The following is a 16,935-nucleotide window of genomic DNA, read 5'->3' as shown; positions in this document are numbered from 1 at the left end:
GATTGATCGATTGATTGATTGATTTGATTGATTGATGATTGATTGATGTCCTTTTCAAGGCCAAAGAGTGGACTGTTGTGATATCCAACAGGCTGTGTACTGATAACAGGTACTTGTACGTGAATATGCAATGTACTTATATATGTGTATGGATATATGTGTATGGTGCACTGAACTGTAACATTCCCTAGGTCTGTTAGGGGCACGCTGAAGGCCGCGTGCTGCAGGCAGTGATTTGTGATGTCTAGTCAGTGACGTCAGTAGGACACGAAGTAATCCAAGCTATATATGATCCCGTAAGTGTAATAAACCTTGTGATTGTATTGATGTGACCAAGTCTCCGTGTCATGTTAATCTCTCTCCCGGAGCAGGCCTGCCCGTATGTCCGTCTGTCCGAACCATGGAAATGTCAACCGGGTCGTCACACACCAGAACCAGACGAGGGTCCAAGTACTTAGATTAGAATCAGTAAGCTAGTAATCATAACAACGACTATTTCTGTGTATTTGATTTTGATGTATATGTAAATCACTGAAGTGCCATGACTGTGGTGGTCTGTGTAAAGTTCAGTCTGTACATTACAGTCTGTAACATCATATTTCGTTCAGCCTGCTCATGATATAGGCCCACTGTGTGAGAAAACTCAGCACCAGAGAGTCTGAATCAGGTCCATCTGATGATCTGCCAGTGTGCAGAAATTTGACCCTATAGGCAATGCAATAGTCAGACATGCATCATGCCGCTTTCACATCCAGACGTGCAACACCAGGGAAACCCCACCCACCGCTAGGTGTCACATACAAAATACAAATGTGTCAATGTGCACATCACACCACACGACTATTCAGCAGCAGCACAAGGGTTCGGGGAACTCCACCGCTGACCACAGACGCACCGGTAATGACTGAGCATTACTTTCAATACAGCAGCGCAGTCAAGTGACGTATAGAACTTCCCAAAATCATGCAGAAACCTTTGTTATAACGTGATAACTTATCACGTTACAAACTGACACGCCAGGCTACCATGTGCAGTGTCCAGAATATGCGTGTGTAACCATTTGAAGATGCACATGCTGCAGTTGACAGCTTCTCTGATTCTTGCGTCCCAGGCGAGGTGGCACAGTCTTTTCCAGCGGGGCTCTCACTTGGTGTACAATGCTCGCAACAGGAGGACTCTATTCTCTATTCCCAGCTGTTGCGTTAACACCCAGTGGATCTCTGCCACTGTCTATTTCCCGACGGAATTCCTGTTTGGATTCCAGTACTGAACCAGTTATCCACATGTCTGTAGAACGAGTGACACTGGCAACGGGGACCGCAAACCCCAGATCTCTCAAAAGACTGGAGACGGATGAAGCGTCAGAGGATGACCCGAAAGTTCATCTGGAAGCAAGGGATCTCTGGAGACAGTTCCATAAAATGGGCACTGAAATGGTGATTACAAAATCCGGAAGGTAGGATAAATTCAAACATTACAATTTTATAATAAGCCATAATTTAATTAAATGAGTTTTACAATGTGTATAGTTTGTCTATAGGCTATCAACACTATATAGGCTAACTTTGGTCTATTTCCATTTCCAACTGAAATCTGCTCTCTTCCTTTGCAGGCGCATGTTTCCGCCGTTTAAAGCCAGGTGTGCTGGCTTAGACAAAAAGTCAAAGTATATTTTATTGATTGACATTGTAGCGGCGGACGACTGCAGATATAAATTCCACAATTCTCGGTGGATGGTGGCAGGGAAGGCCGATCCTGAAATGCCCAAACGAATGTACATTCAGAGATATGCTCATGAATAAATCGTTCAAAGAGAGACGATTTTGTTGTGGTGTTTTGGGACAATGTTATTGTAAACTTAGAGAAGATAGGGGGTGCGTCAGTGCACCATTAGGATAGGTGTGCAAGTTTTGAGTAGTAATATAATCAGTGCACTATTAGGCCGGAAATAATTTGTATTTAATTACTAAGTAAGCGAGGAAGGCTTTAGATTTTGGCTGGACGGGGGCTTCTTTCCATTCCACAGCATGGACGCATGTTTTTTGTGGAGAGGGGAGAAGTATCATATTCAGTTCAAATAAATAAATAGCGGATATGGATACAGTGTGTAGACATAAATGAAGTGTTATTCAGGGGAAAAAAGCAAAATTAAGATACAAAGGACCTAAGCGTAAAAGAGTGGTTAAGAGAGGAAGCAATAGAGTAGTGTCAGGGTTCATGAGGAATATTAGGGAGTACCACCATGGTGTAGTTTAGCCTGGCGATCGATTTGCCAGCAGTACAGAGTTGATAGTCTGTGATAAAACCACGTTGTGTTTCACAAGCGTGGTTAAGAGTGGGTGAGTAAAGTTAACCCTAATTATATTTATAACCCTAATTATATTTATATTCCTTCACAGAAACGCACAGAAGCAGTCAGGAATGCAGTTCATGCGGGACCAGACCTGAGACATTGTGAATAACAATCATTCATGTTTTTATGTCCCCTACCGCCGTTTGTATGAAATGTGTCGGTTTAATTGTGTTTCAAGAGGGCAAATACAAATTGTATTTGAAGATGGATGTATGAAGCAATATGGTCTGAAAGATTAATCCATAACAAGTGTGTTTGGGCTTCTGGTTTGAAAGAATTTGGGAGAAGGCCCTCTGAGCGTATATGGTTGTTGTGAAAAAGCAAGGCCCTGTGTCTTATCAGAACACAGTGGGCCGTTAGCAAGTGTTTACACAGAGCAGGTGTGCAGCACGAGGCAGAGGTCCAGAGAGCACCAGTGTTCAGGGGTCACGGGCGGTAAGTATGAGACGCGCCACGCAACATGCTCAAAAATACACATTTTGAATTTTAATTGTATTATATTAGTAGTCCTCTTGGATGGGTGATGGATCAATTGGAGGCATAGTGATTAAGAAAACCCAATGAAGACAGGACATAGGCCCCCACGCACACACACAGTATGCGTGTGTATTCTTTGTTTTGGGGGGGGGGGAGACCCTGTGCTGTTCCAAGTTTTTCCACAGGACACAGCAGCCTGCAAAATGCAGAAAGGTTCTCCAGACCCAGCCCTGGTATGCACCAGGTCCAGCGGGCTTAAGCGGTCAGCCGGGGACATTGGGAGATGGCCTCGGGCATTGAACAGCACCCATTGCCTGCAAGGGTCCACCCGACCATGACATCAGGGCCAGACCACGGCCTACATCGGATGCTGCAGCTGGGCCAAGACCACGGCCTACATCAGGGCCAGACCACGGCCTACATCGGATGACACGTCAGGGCCAGCCCACGGCCTACAGCGGACGCTACATCAGGGTCGAACCACCACGGCCTACATCAGACCATCGTGTCGGTGCGGGCCAGACCATCGCGTCGGTGCGGGCCAGACCATCGTGTCGGTGCTGCAGACCCCCTGTACGTCTGCATCAGGGCCAGACCAGCCACGGCCTACACCGGACGCAGACCGCGTCCTGCAAGGGCTTGCATCTGGCAGGTCACACGTCGGACCGCAGGCCAGGAGGGGCTGCGTCGGCCCAGCGGGGGGGGGCTAGGAGACCAGATGCAAGTGTGCCATTTGAACGACATCCCATGTTCAGATTACCCGGATCCTGAACTCATGAGGGGAATAGGATCCTAGTCACATGGTGACGGAGAACTGTTTTTTGCTCAGACTTTTATGAGACAAGTCCTGGGTCAGGATGTTCGCGAGATTGTTCGCGCGCAACTTTTATGGATATATCATCAACGCGGCCTCATGGGCACATGCGTGCTATCTGATATGGATTCGGTGCGGGACAATTGCGCGCGGTTGCCAGTATGAAGAACTGTTGGCTCTGGGCCATGAACTATCGGTTCCAGTGACATGGATTAGGGTCGTGAGTGGATTGTTGGAATGGGCTGGTTGGTACGCTCTTGAACATTTTCTAGTGATGTCAGGGTCCTGGACATTTGGAATAGGGTCCTGGACGTTTGGAATATTTTATTTTAATGTTTCGGTGCTTGGACGGTTTGCAACATTTTCTTTTTATTGGTTTAATGACTGGTGGCTTGTTTCTTGTGTCTCAATGTAAAACATGTGTTTCTTTGCTGTTATTATACACTGTCCCTATACATGACACTCACACAGGGCCTCCGGAGATAAGGCAGGCAAGATCAGGTATAAAAGAGTGGTGTTGAGTTATAAATGTCAGAAATGTCAGTTATCAATACAATTGAGTGCTTTGTGGGCTAGGTAGGCTGGTAGTCCTGCCTGATTTAATCCAGTTCTGCTGAGGTGTGATGCCAGACATGCTGTACTTTCATTCCAGACAGAGCAATAACATGGCCAGATAAGACATAACTGAGGACGGAGTCATAACATACTGCTCAGAGAGCGTTCTGCAAATCAGGAATAGATTAGCAGGGAATGATCCGGGAAGTGTTGAAATTAGACACGAGGTAATGTTAAGTGTAAATGATCAGTGATCTGAAGTGATATTACAGTAATGTGATATTATAATGTACCCTTTCCTATCCCCACATCCTTAGTATTTTCAAATTGTGTATATATTGTATAGATATATTATATATTGTATAGATATATTGTTGATTTCTTCCCCTCTTTCCTTCCTGTGTTTCTACTATCTATATCTATCTCTCTCCATCTGTATTTCGTGTACAATCAGGTGGCGTGCGCGTGCTTGCTCAGAGATTGATCAATGATTATTGATTAAGTAAAGAGATCATATTAAGAGAGGCTTGATGCAATTTTCCCTGGCGGAAGTCCAGGTTTTTCGGTATCAATACGTGATTGTACACTTTTCCCCACTATAACCACAGCATTTGATTGATCGATTGATTGATTGATTTGATTGATTGATGATTGATTGATGTCCTTTTCAAGGCCAAAGAGTGGACTGTTGTGATATCCAACAGGCTGTGTACTGATAACAGGTACTTGTACGTGAATATGCAATGTACTTATATATGTGTATGGATATATGTGTATGGTGCACTGAACTGTAACATTCCCTAGGTCTGTTAGGGGCACGCTGAAGGCCGCGTGCTGCAGGCAGTGATTTGTGATGTCTAGTCAGTGACGTCAGTAGGACACGAAGTAATCCAAGCTATATATGATCCCGTAAGTGTAATAAACCTTGTGATTGTATTGATGTGACCAAGTCTCCGTGTCATGTTAATCTCTCTCCCGGAGCAGGCCTGCCCGTATGTCCGTCTGTCCGAACCATGGAAATGTCAACCGGGTCGTCACACACCAGAACCAGACGAGGGTCCAAGTACTTAGATTAGAATCAGTAAGCTAGTAATCATAACAACGACTATTTCTGTGTATTTGATTTTGATGTATATGTAAATCACTGAAGTGCCATGACTGTGGTGGTCTGTGTAAAGTTCAGTCTGTACATTACAGTCTGTAACATCATATTTCGTTCAGCCTGCTCATGATATAGGCCCACTGTGTGAGAAAACTCAGCACCAGAGAGTCTGAATCAGGTCCATCTGATGATCTGCCAGTGTGCAGAAATTTGACCCTATAGGCAATGCAATAGTCAGACATGCATCATGCCGCTTTCACATCCAGACGTGCAACACCAGGGAAACCCCACCCACCGCTAGGTGTCACATACAAAATACAAATGTGTCAATGTGCACATCACACCACACGACTATTCAGCAGCAGCACAAGGGTTCGGGGAACTCCACCGCTGACCACAGACGCACCGGTAATGACTGAGCATTACTTTCAATACAGCAGCGCAGTCAAGTGACGTATAGAACTTCCCAAAATCATGCAGAAACCTTTGTTATAACGTGATAACTTATCACGTTACAAACTGACACGCCAGGCTACCATGTGCAGTGTCCAGAATATGCGTGTGTAACCATTTGAAGATGCACATGCTGCAGTTGACAGCTTCTCTGATTCTTGCGTCCCAGGCGAGGTGGCACAGTCTTTTCCAGCGGGGCTCTCACTTGGTGTACAATGCTCGCAACAGGAGGACTCTATTCTCTATTCCCAGCTGTTGCGTTAACACCCAGTGGATCTCTGCCACTGTCTATTTCCCGACGGAATTCCTGTTTGGATTCCAGTACTGAACCAGTTATCCACATGTCTGTAGAACGAGTGACACTGGCAACGGGGACCGCAAACCCCAGATCTCTCAAAAGACTGGAGACGGATGAAGCGTCAGAGGATGACCCGAAAGTTCATCTGGAAGCAAGGGATCTCTGGAGACAGTTCCATAAAATGGGCACTGAAATGGTGATTACAAAATCCGGAAGGTAGGATAAATTCAAACATTACAATTTTATAATAAGCCATAATTTAATTAAATGAGTTTTACAATGTGTATAGTTTGTCTATAGGCTATCAACACTATATAGGCTAACTTTGGTCTATTTCCATTTCCAACTGAAATCTGCTCTCTTCCTTTGCAGGCGCATGTTTCCGCCGTTTAAAGCCAGGTGTGCTGGCTTAGACAAAAAGTCAAAGTATATTTTATTGATTGACATTGTAGCGGCGGACGACTGCAGATATAAATTCCACAATTCTCGGTGGATGGTGGCAGGGAAGGCCGATCCTGAAATGCCCAAACGAATGTACATTCACCCAGACAGCCCCGCCACAGGCGAGCAGTGGATGTCCAAGGCAGTGAACTTTCACAAACTGAAACTAACAAACAACATATCTGACAAACATGGGTTTGTAAGTGTCAACTCTCAGTTTATTTAAATGTATATAGTGTAGCTTTTATCGTTTTAGCTCACTAAAGATAACCACACTGGATATAGCCTGTAACCTATAGGCCTATTGTGTTTAGTTTAATTATAGTTTAATTATATAACTTCTCTCGACTCTCGTCGCCTATGTTGCAATGAAACATAAAATGATATATATTTTTCCTCTCGTTTTTGGCAGACAATTCTCAACTCGATGCACAAATACCAGCCGAGATTTCATGTAGTAAAGGCGAATGACATCCTCAAACTGCCATACAGTACATTTAGGACATACGTTTTCTCTGAAACAGCATTCATTGCGGTAACTGCGTACCAGAATGACAAGGTAAGAGTAAACCAATTACTTGTGAGTTATTAAGAGTTTATTTTCAAATAGGCCTACCTAATGTTGTGATTATTAACAACGGAAAGGAAACAAATACATGTAGACTAAAACTTGTAGCTGCGCGGCCAGGCATGAATAGCCTATAGCCTAAATTGAACCACATTGGCCTAATCTATTCGGTGTCACTGTCACTAAGCTTATAACAACAATATAAAGTGTCAAATCAAATAGTCTTGCACACACAGGATAATTCCTTTAAAAAATAATGACATTTTTAATTTTAGGCTATTTATTCTGCATTATTTTATTCCACTCAGTTATAGTTATAGGCCTATTTTTTCTATTAATTTCAGATCACACAGTTGAAAATTGACAACAACCCGTTCGCAAAGGGGTTCCGAGATACAGGGAACGGGAGAAGAGAAAAGAGGTAGGCTATTAAAGTTGCCTTGTCCTAACTGTGCACAAACTCAGAATAATTGCTGCTCTCCCGACTATAGACAACTTTTAAATGTATAGTTGCCATATTCCACTTACCGGTATAAATGTTATGTTATTTCCACTGTAGGCCTACTAATTTATTGTTATTATATGTTTTATCACCAGGCAGGACCACAATCGACCAATCAATCAATTAATCAATCAATCAATCAATCAACCAATCAATCGAGCGAGCGAGCTAACGAGTGTGAAATGAAATAATAGCTGATATATTTTCTTGCTTTCTTCTATTCTTGTTGTTAGAAAACTACAACAATCATCACAAAAGTCCAAAGAGATGCGGATGAATGATATGACAACGGAACCAGTGAAGGAATCGTCAATTGAATACTCTGAAAACTCCAAGTCCTCTGCAGGTGCGAATTTTGTTGGCCTTGCTTGCGGAAGTTGCGGTTAATTGTCGATTCGTTCACTCATGCTATATTACATAGATGACTGCAGGAGTACACACGTTCCAAACACAAATATTAACGTCATTATTTATTTCTGCGTTTAAGATGCTCACGAAAGTGACAGCGATCAAGACGACGAGGACAACCCTGTACAAGACATGCGTAAAGCTGGCAGTCAAGTGGACATTAAAACGGAACTAAATGTTACCATTACGCATGACGCAGACTGGACACGTGACGGCACAGAGAAAGAGAGAGACCTTGAACAAGACCGCTATGTAATCAATAGAACTCACGGAGCGCGGCCCCATACACCAAACCCAGAGCCCATGAAGGGACACACCATGGAAAGACAAAGAACACACAGCCATTTTTATCCACCAGATTTAACCAGACACCTCAATCACCTTAGCATCGCCAACCATCTTTTCCACCCTGCTCAGGTCAACATTGGAGGAACGACGTTGTATAGCTGTGCCGCCATAGACAGCAGGGCATTGCCAGCTGGTGTGAGCGCCATGGACATGGAGGCAGCTCAGGCAGGCATCCCAACACTTGCAAGAAGTTTAGGAACGCCCGGGTTGCCAGTGGGCCTTCAACACCATGCGCTGGTAGGTGCATGGTGATTGGTGAAGCATCACATAAGCACATATAGGCACTATAGGCAGTGGTGTAAACTGTAAAGTAACCCTTTAGTTACTTAATTACTGTATACTTAATTACTGTATATGCAGCAGTAATAATGACTGTTAATTATAATTAATTAATTAATTATAATTACTGTATACAGTAATTCAGTTAGTATAAGTTACTTTACACCACTTTACTTAAGTACAATTTTGAGGTATTTGCACTTTACTTGAGTAGCCTACTTTTACTTTATACCCCACTATACATCTCAGATCCAAATACACTTTTACTCCACTACATTTAATTTGAAAACTGTAGTTATGAGTAATGCAGAGTAAACCACTTCAGAAATGTGAAAATAGTCGATGATACAAGTTATGTTGCGATCATTGTGAGCTTGTAAATATATATAGGCCTATCATATGCAATTTTCAAAAGATTATACATTTGATAATTTGAAACGGGACATTCTGCATGAGTAATTTACAAAATTTACTTGTGCTACTTTAAGTAAATTTTGAAGCCAATACTTTTGTACTTTAATCAAGTACATTTTGAATTCCAGACTTTTACTTATAGCCTAGTGTTTATATACGTAGGCCTACTTAAAATACTATAAATAGGGATGTTATAATTGATTGAAAATGTCTCTTCTTTTTTCTGTTACAGGACCTGATAGGTGTCTCTCATTGCGGAGGGTTGTTCTTTTATCCATACTCTTTCTCGCCTGTTATAGCGCAGTATGTCCCGGTCAGAGCCCGTCCACATTTCAGTACATTATATCCACCAACTCCAACTCAAGCCCCAGACAACCGTTTGACGTCTCCGCAGGCATCTTTTACTCCAACAAGTTGCAGTGATGGTGCCGGTGATGATAATGGGGTCACATCGTGTCAGGGGTTTTCACCATTCGTGAAATTATTCCCCGATTCAGATGTCAATGAACCGGTGGTGCCTGTGGACTTGCCAATACCATAAGAGTCATCCCCAATCGAAACGCATTCGTAACAGAAAACAAGTCAACTATACGCTATATATTATTACGTCCAATTTCTACAAGTCATGTAGATTAATATCTATCCTGTTATCATATACGGCCACTTCCGTGACTGATGCACATGCACTGCGTAGCCTATATAGCCTATATCAGCTATCATGAAATAGCACTGTATTATTCCAAATTCTGTATAGGCCCTGGCCAACATGGCTACATTTTGATCTTAACATGTAATGCATTTCTTAACATAGGTCTACATTTAACGCACACATGTTTTGACTATCTACTGGCTACACAAAATAAAAAAATAATTGCGTGCCAATTTCAAATGGGCCTATCTTTGAAAGAAAAAATGTTGACTTGTAAAATGCCTTTACATTTTTGATTATAGTAGGCTATATGATTTGATTTGCCAAGACAGTTATTTGTGCATTTTTGTCAAACGAAATGAACGAATTGCTTCTGCTTCCTTATTAACATGCATTGAGAATCTATTAAATGTTTTTTCAAATCAAATGCTATGTCCACTTCTAATTTAGAAACCTTCTTCCACGTTTGCCTTTGTAGGGTAGCAATAGGCTATTCAACTATTGACTTTTTTATAAGGTTTGTTCATCGCATTGGCTCTAGCATGCCAATTATTTATTTATTAAAAGCTTAAATTATTATTTCGGCTATACCTTTGATTAATGTTGTCTAATATGGCCTGGCTATGGCCATTGTTTCAAATCAAAATAAAAAAGGAATCGTGCGTAATTGTGGATTTTACAGTAAGGCTGTTTTCAGACAGAACCAACTGATTGGAAATCCGGAAAATTTGTCATGAACAAAACGCTTTGAGACATCATATCAAAGTCAACTTTATCAGAATGTGCACGTGAAATTTCTAATTCTTTGCAGAGCCTGTAGGCCTACTTTTACATTATTGACCAGTGGTGTAATGTAAAGTGTAGGCTACTCAAGTATACTCATTTAATTTTGAGGTATTTTTTTATAGACCTTTACTAGATTAGGCCCTATTTCCAGTTTTCGAATTTTTTACTTCTACTATATCTAGACTAATGAATGTGCGGGCCGGTTAATTAATCACACCACCTACATTTGTGATGACGTTTGTAGTGATCAAAAAGTTTTGATAAATTCAGTCCAGCTGTCATCCCAGGCCCCTCGCCCCTGTCGGAGAGAATGTCGTCCTCCGTGTGCAGCTCATGCAAAAGTGGAGATATTTGACTAAACAGTAGGCTAACACGTTTCTGCCAGAACTTTCGAAACAATATCTTACTCCAAGTATTAGGAATGAATATTGGGTGAGTACACTAACACTACACTCGCTGTGCGGATCATGAATAATGCACAAGACATAATCTCTAGGACTAGCTTCGGAGAGACCACAGGCGTTTGTTTCTGACCAACTTTTTGGTAACAAATTGTAATGCCATTAATACATATTCAGGTCTAGCCGCTAGATGGCACCAGAGCCATAGAGTAGGCTAGCTAGGACGGCTCCGTCTTATGAGCTAATTTAGTACTTCCTGTCTGAGAGCTAGCTAATTTAAGACATCCGGTTGCCTTCAGAATAAAATAAGGTTATTTAATTCGTTAATTAAATAATTATTACATTACATTATTATTACATTACAGTTATTGTAAAGACACACATTATGTTTCTGTGTAAAAATAAGTAATTAAATAACATAAAAAAGTTATCTAAATGGATAAATGCTATTCACTGGAGTGCATGGACTTTATAAAGTGGACACTGGACAAAAGACGGCTCCGCGAGGCAACTATCTGGACATACCCACGCGTTCGGGGAGATGTCCTCTACCACACCCCTCTCTCCGCGAAGCGGGAGAGGTGTAAAATTCACAGCAGCAGACCTTCTACTGTGGTCAATGCTGAAAAAAGTACCGTTTCCGGACCCAGAATGGACACTGGACAAAAGACGGCTCCGCGAGGCAACTATCTGGACATACCCACGCGTTCGGGGAGATGTCCTCTACCACACCCCACTCTCCGCTAAGCGGGAGAGGTGTAAAATTCACAGCAGCAGACCTTCTACTGGGGTCAATGCTGAAAAAAGTACCGTTTCCGGACACAGAATGGACACTGGACAAAAGACGGCTCCGCGAGGCAACTATCTGGACATACCCACGCGTTCGGGGAGATGTCCTCTACCACACCCCACTCTCCGCGGCTCCGTCTTATGAGCTAATTTAGAACTTCCTGTCTGAGAGCTAGCTAATTTAAGACATCCTGTTGCCTTCAGAATAAAATAAGGTTATTTAATTCGTTAATTAAATAATTATTACATTACATTATTAGTATTATTATTTCATTACAGTTATTGTAAAGACACGTATTATGTTTCTGTGTAAAAATAAGTAATTAAATAACATAAAAAAGTTATCTAAATGGATAAATGCTATTCACTGGAGTGCATGGACTTTATAAAGTGGACACTGGACAAAAGACGGCTCCGCGAGGCAACCATCTGGACATACCCACGCGTTCAGGGAGATGTCCTCTACCACACGCCACTCTCCGCTAAGCGGGAGAGGTGTAAAATTCACAGCAGCAGTCATACCCATGTGTTCAGGGAGATGTCCTCTACCACACCCCACTCTCCGCTAAGCGGGAGAGGTGTAAAATTCACAGCAGCAGACCTTCTACTGGGGTCAATGCTCAAAAAAGTACCGTTTCCAGACCCAGAATGGACACTGGACAAAGAGGCCTCCGCGAGGCAACTATCTGGACATACCCACGTGTTCGGGGAGATGTCCTCTACCACACCCCACTCTCCGCTAAGTGGGAGAGGTGTAAAATTCACAGCAGCAGACCTTCTACCTCTCCCGCTTAGCGGAGAGTGGGGTGTGGTAGAGGACATCTCCCCGAACGCGTGGGTATGGCCAGATAGTTGCCTCGCGGAGCCGTCTTTTGTCCAGTGTCCATTCTGGGTCCGGAAACAGTACTTTTTTGAGCATTGACCCCAGTAGAAGGTCTGCTGCTGTGAATTTTACACCTCTCCCGCTTAGCGGGGAGTGGGGTGTGGTAGAGGACATCTCCCCGAACGCGTGGGTATGGCCAGATAGTTGCCTCGCGGAGCCGTCTTTTGTCCAGTGTCCATTCTGGGTCCGGAAACGGTACTTTTTTGAGCATTGACCCCAGTAGAAGGTCTGCTGCTGTGAATTTTGCACCTCTCCCGCTTAGCGGAGAGTGGGGTGTGGTAGAGGACATCTCCCTGAACACGTGGGTATGTCCAGATAGTTGCCTCGCGGAGCCGTCTTTTGTCAAGTGTCCACTTTATAAAGTCCATGCACTCCAGTGAATAGCATTTATCCATTTAGATAATATTATTATTTAATTACTTATTTTTACACAGAAACATAATGTGTGTCTTATAGCATCATTTAAATGCTTAATTTGTAGTTTTAATGTGCAAATTAAACTTTTTTTCAATACTCTAGAGGGTACTCTTATTTTGAAGAGATCGTCCACCGGACGTCTTAAATTAGCTCACTAGATTAGCTCACTAGACAGTGCCGCGGGTGCAGATGTTTATTGTTATTTGTTAGCTATCGCTACCATGTCAACAACAGCACGAAATAATATGGATCATGGACAAAACGTATGCTACGTTGTTGTGGACCAAAAGAGCCAGTCTAAATTCTTATGTTATACACGCAGACAATCTGGAACATTCCGACTATGGTGAGTGAGCCAGCGGCGGTGATGATGGGTGCATGCCAAACAGTATTACTATTTTGAAAATGAATAATCAAAGCCAAAACAAAAACAAACAAAAGTCGTGGTGTTTTCATTGTCACGAATCACGATCATTCATGCTTTTTGTTGTTGCAGCATTACAGACTCATCTGCTGTGTATGGCATCGATTTTACGGAAGACACATTAATTGAGCCTTTGTGTAAGTTGCTACTAGAATCAAACATTGTGGGCACCTCCATGGTAAATTGCATTTTCTTTAGGCCTTCAATGATTATATTTGGCTCCCATATTTATACATAATAAATACATACAAGCTATCTGAATTGTGTTTTCAGAGAAAGAAGCTTTCCTTGAAATCTACAGAGGATTACCTTCTAAAACTCAGGTTAGTTGGATTAATTGGAACCCCCTTTTTAAATATCCCTATAACAGTGATAGCTATCCTATCTATCTATCTATCTATCTATCTATCTATCTATCTATCTATCTATCTATCTATCTATCTATCTATCTATCTATCTATCTATCTATCTAATAGACTATTGTATAATCGATTCCAATCTACACAAGCACCTGTGACCTTTCTGCTTATAAATAAGAATTACGTAGAACATCCCCTCTTCGCTCTTTCCACAGGTCTGCATGCAGTAATGAGAACTTGTCTGTCTCAGTGGAAGACACCGGTGCAGAGCTCCACATGAAATCCAGCTCAGGGGACTTCAGTCTAAGTCTTCCCAGGCTGGAGGCTTCAGAGGCCAGGGAGGAAGTGAAGGAGCTGCTGTTCAGAATGGCTGGTGACATTAATAATCACTTGGACAACAAAGGTAGTGTTCTAGTACTTCAACCGCCCCATGCAATGTGCATCTTGATATAGCTAGCTAGGAATATGAATCACCCCTTAAACCAACACTTCCACTCTGAGTTATGGAGGTCTATGGATTAATTCATACCAAACCGGGGGTCCTTAAAACATTAGAACCACACTGCTTAATACCAAGGATGGTAAATTAACAAGCATTAACTTAATTCTGGCCGATTTAACATTGGCTATGATATCTCTCAGCCACTATTGTTAAAGTTTACTATTCTAACCCTAATTTACTTTTATTTTAAATTGCCAGTTAATTTCAGAATTTATGAGATTAGTTGGCCTGTTTGTGACATCATCAGCTATGCTCTTTTTCCATAACTAGGACCCACAGTCAATCCGATGAAAAGACGATCAACAGGTAGGCCTTCAATTCTACTGTAGATGTATCATGAGTGGGTGACAATATTATCACACGAAAAGATGAAATGACCTACCTAGGTTCCATCCTGGGGGCAAATCTTTCCGGTAATAAAATGGCCACCAACGTAATCAAAAAAGTCAACCAAAGAACAAGATTCCTATACAGGATCTCCTCACTGGTCAACAAAAACACCTTGAAGACCCTAACAGGGGCCCTCGTACAAGGTTTCTTCGACTATGCATGCCTCCTGGTACCACAGCACCTCTAAGGCCCTTAAAACAAGGCTCCAGAGAGTCCAGACTTCCCAAAACAAACTGGTCAGGCTACTACTTGGCCTCACTCCCCGAACCCACCTCACCCCTGCCCACTTTGACAGGCTGGAATGGCTTAGGGTTGACGACAGAGTACAGCATCTTGCAATGGGTCTGGTCCACAAGATTCGCTACACCACCAAGATACCCATGTACCTGTCTAAATACTTCCTTAAAACACCAAAAGGGGTTCCACAAACCATGTGAAACCCAGATTCGGCACAAATAAGGGTCTAAATTCATTCCGCTCCTATGCCACCAAAATGTGGAATGCCCTACCAACAGTCATTAAGACATGCAAATCCCTTGACTCCTTCAAAACTGCTCTCAAAGGGCACCTATGGATGGCTGCAATTCGAAACTGGCCCCCGTAAATTTTGAATCTGAATCCCCCACCCACCCCTTTTCCCCCTCACTGTATATGTTTCTTTTCCCTTTTACCTCCTCTATGTTGATTTCCTGTTTTGACTATATAGTTGTGTATATTCGTACGTCTCTTAATGTTTTGATGAATTGAAAATGGTGGACCCTATTGTAAACAAGTGTAATGCTTAAGGGTGTTGTCCACTGAAAGATTGCAGTCTGGCTAACGGTGAGTGTCTTACAGAGTTTGAGCCAAGGACACAACAAAAGACTGGGTCACATGGGACTTCTAAGAAGCGCCTTCCTGGGGATATAGCCTCATCAACCCTGGAACTAAGAAGTAATAACTTTGCTTTCAGTAAATAAACACTTTTTTACATTTTGTAACATCTGGACAAGAGATAACCTTCGTCTTTGTTATCTTTCAGAAAACGTGCTACTATGGGAGTGGACTTTGATGATGCAGATGATTGATTTTTAGAGCAAAACAAGGGATTGTTTACATCATCCATATAATTATATAGCTCACAAATGAGCTTTTAATCTGTAACAACAATTGTACCATTGCAACCTATATTTTAAAGCCTCTTCTGCAATCCCCATTATGAGATTACTCGGTTATAAGAATTGATACATCTCTTTTATTAATTGTATTTTGATATAAAATGTATTAGCCTATAAATGCATCTCTTCTAAAAACATCTCACATTTAAGCAGATGGCTTGATAGCCTACATCAAAAAAATAGGAATAAAAAAAATCCAAAATGGTAGCACATCCAAATATTTAATAAATGGCAGACAAAGTACTCACATTTCCATTTCTTTATTGGCACACACCAAAAAGGAATGCTTACGCATTTCGGCTATGAGCCTTTCATCAGAGCATGAATGCTCATAGCCCCACAAGCGTTCCTTTTTGCTGTGTGCCAATAAAGAAATGGAAATGTGAGTACTTTGTCTGCCATTTATTACAATTTTGGATGTGCTACCTTTTTGGATTTTTTTTAAATTCCTATTTTTGATGTTTACTGAATTTGGGTTTAGCACTGCACTGAAAACCATTGCTGATGTGCAACCTCTTTTTCTCATTTGGCTTGATAGCCTAGTTATTTAACATCATGATACCAGTTTTTTAATGATTGAGATGAGTGGCTCATTGCCTGATCCTGTCCCTGACTGTTAACAATGAATGGCTTATGATTTGAAAGCATGGGATAATGTCTGTATATTCCTTTGTTTTGTCCATGGTTGTAAAAACATAATCTAGGTTTAATGTTATTTGATTTGAAGGATAATGTATGCTGGATAATGCAATTTTATAATGAATATTTTGATAATAAACATGAATTTGAGGTCAAATTAATGTAATTGTTAGTTTTATTCCTAATGCTCATTAAAACATGGCTGTTGCGGTAGGCAGGTTTCTTTCTTTTAAAATATTTGTTTTTGGCCTTTTTTATGATAAATAAGTCTAGAAAAGACCTTTACTCCTTTAAGTATAATTTTCTATCTTTAATGTTGTTAGTCTGATAGTGCTACAATTCATTCCAATAACTCAGCCTCCATTCCAATAACTGAAAGCAGTCAAAGGCATGTGTTCATCACAGTGAGCCTGTCATGGTGTCACCCATCCACTCACTCAAAAGTATTTAAAGACGGTGTAGGCCGGGGAAGGACAGGAGGTAGGCTCTGGTGGCATTCAGTTCAGCATAAATTATGCCCTTATCAG

At 41.8% G+C, this 16,935-nt stretch overlaps 2 protein-coding genes across 2 annotated transcripts; both read left to right on the top strand.

The window, feature by feature from the left end:
- Positions 1-5,896: 5,896 nt before the first annotated feature.
- On the top strand, positions 5,897-9,706 carry LOC310872267 (uncharacterized protein). The gene is made up of 7 exons (XM_083784030.1): positions 5,897-6,268; positions 6,425-6,692; positions 6,906-7,052; positions 7,406-7,482; positions 7,797-7,904; positions 8,049-8,556; positions 9,245-9,706. Exons 1-7 carry the CDS (start codon positions 5,970-5,972, stop codon positions 9,551-9,553), a joined length of 1,716 nt encoding a protein of 571 aa, XP_083640156.1. The 5' UTR covers positions 5,897-5,969; the 3' UTR covers positions 9,554-9,706.
- Positions 9,707-13,492: 3,786 nt separating this feature from the next.
- On the top strand, positions 13,493-16,563 carry paxx (PAXX non-homologous end joining factor). The gene is made up of 6 exons (XM_083784098.1): positions 13,493-13,498; positions 13,635-13,684; positions 13,936-14,123; positions 14,493-14,528; positions 15,450-15,545; positions 15,634-16,563. The coding sequence occupies exons 3-6, from the start codon at positions 13,997-13,999 to the stop codon at positions 15,684-15,686; spliced, it is 312 nt and encodes a 103-aa protein (XP_083640224.1). The 5' UTR covers positions 13,493-13,498; positions 13,635-13,684; positions 13,936-13,996; the 3' UTR covers positions 15,687-16,563.
- Positions 16,564-16,935: the final 372 nt, after the last annotated feature.

This window comes from Protomyctophum parallelum (assembly GCF_964188405.1).
Source record: "Protomyctophum parallelum genome assembly, chromosome: 15".
NCBI lineage: Eukaryota > Metazoa > Chordata > Actinopteri > Myctophiformes > Myctophidae > Protomyctophum > Protomyctophum parallelum.
This window is presented reverse-complemented; position numbering and strand designations above follow the sequence as displayed.

Bases quoted from the DNA above. Each gene is read 5' to 3' on its own strand.
- paxx (XM_083784098.1), top strand. From the start codon at position 13,997: ATGAAATCCAGCTCAGGGGACTTCAGTCTAAGTCTTCCCAGGCTGGAG. The intron at 14,124-14,492 runs GTAGTGTTCTAG...TTCCATAACTAG, and splicing joins TAATCACTTGGACAACAAAG to GACCCACAGTCAATCCGATG. The intron at 15,546-15,633 runs GTAATAACTTTG...GTTATCTTTCAG, and splicing joins ATCAACCCTGGAACTAAGAA to AAAACGTGCTACTATGGGAG.
- LOC310872267 (XM_083784030.1), top strand. From the start codon at position 5,970: ATGCTCGCAACAGGAGGACTCTATTCTCTATTCCCAGCTGTTGCGTTA. The intron at 6,269-6,424 runs GTAGGATAAATT...CTTCCTTTGCAG, and splicing joins GTGATTACAAAATCCGGAAG to GCGCATGTTTCCGCCGTTTA. The intron at 8,557-9,244 runs GTAGGTGCATGG...TTTCTGTTACAG, and splicing joins GCCTTCAACACCATGCGCTG to GACCTGATAGGTGTCTCTCA.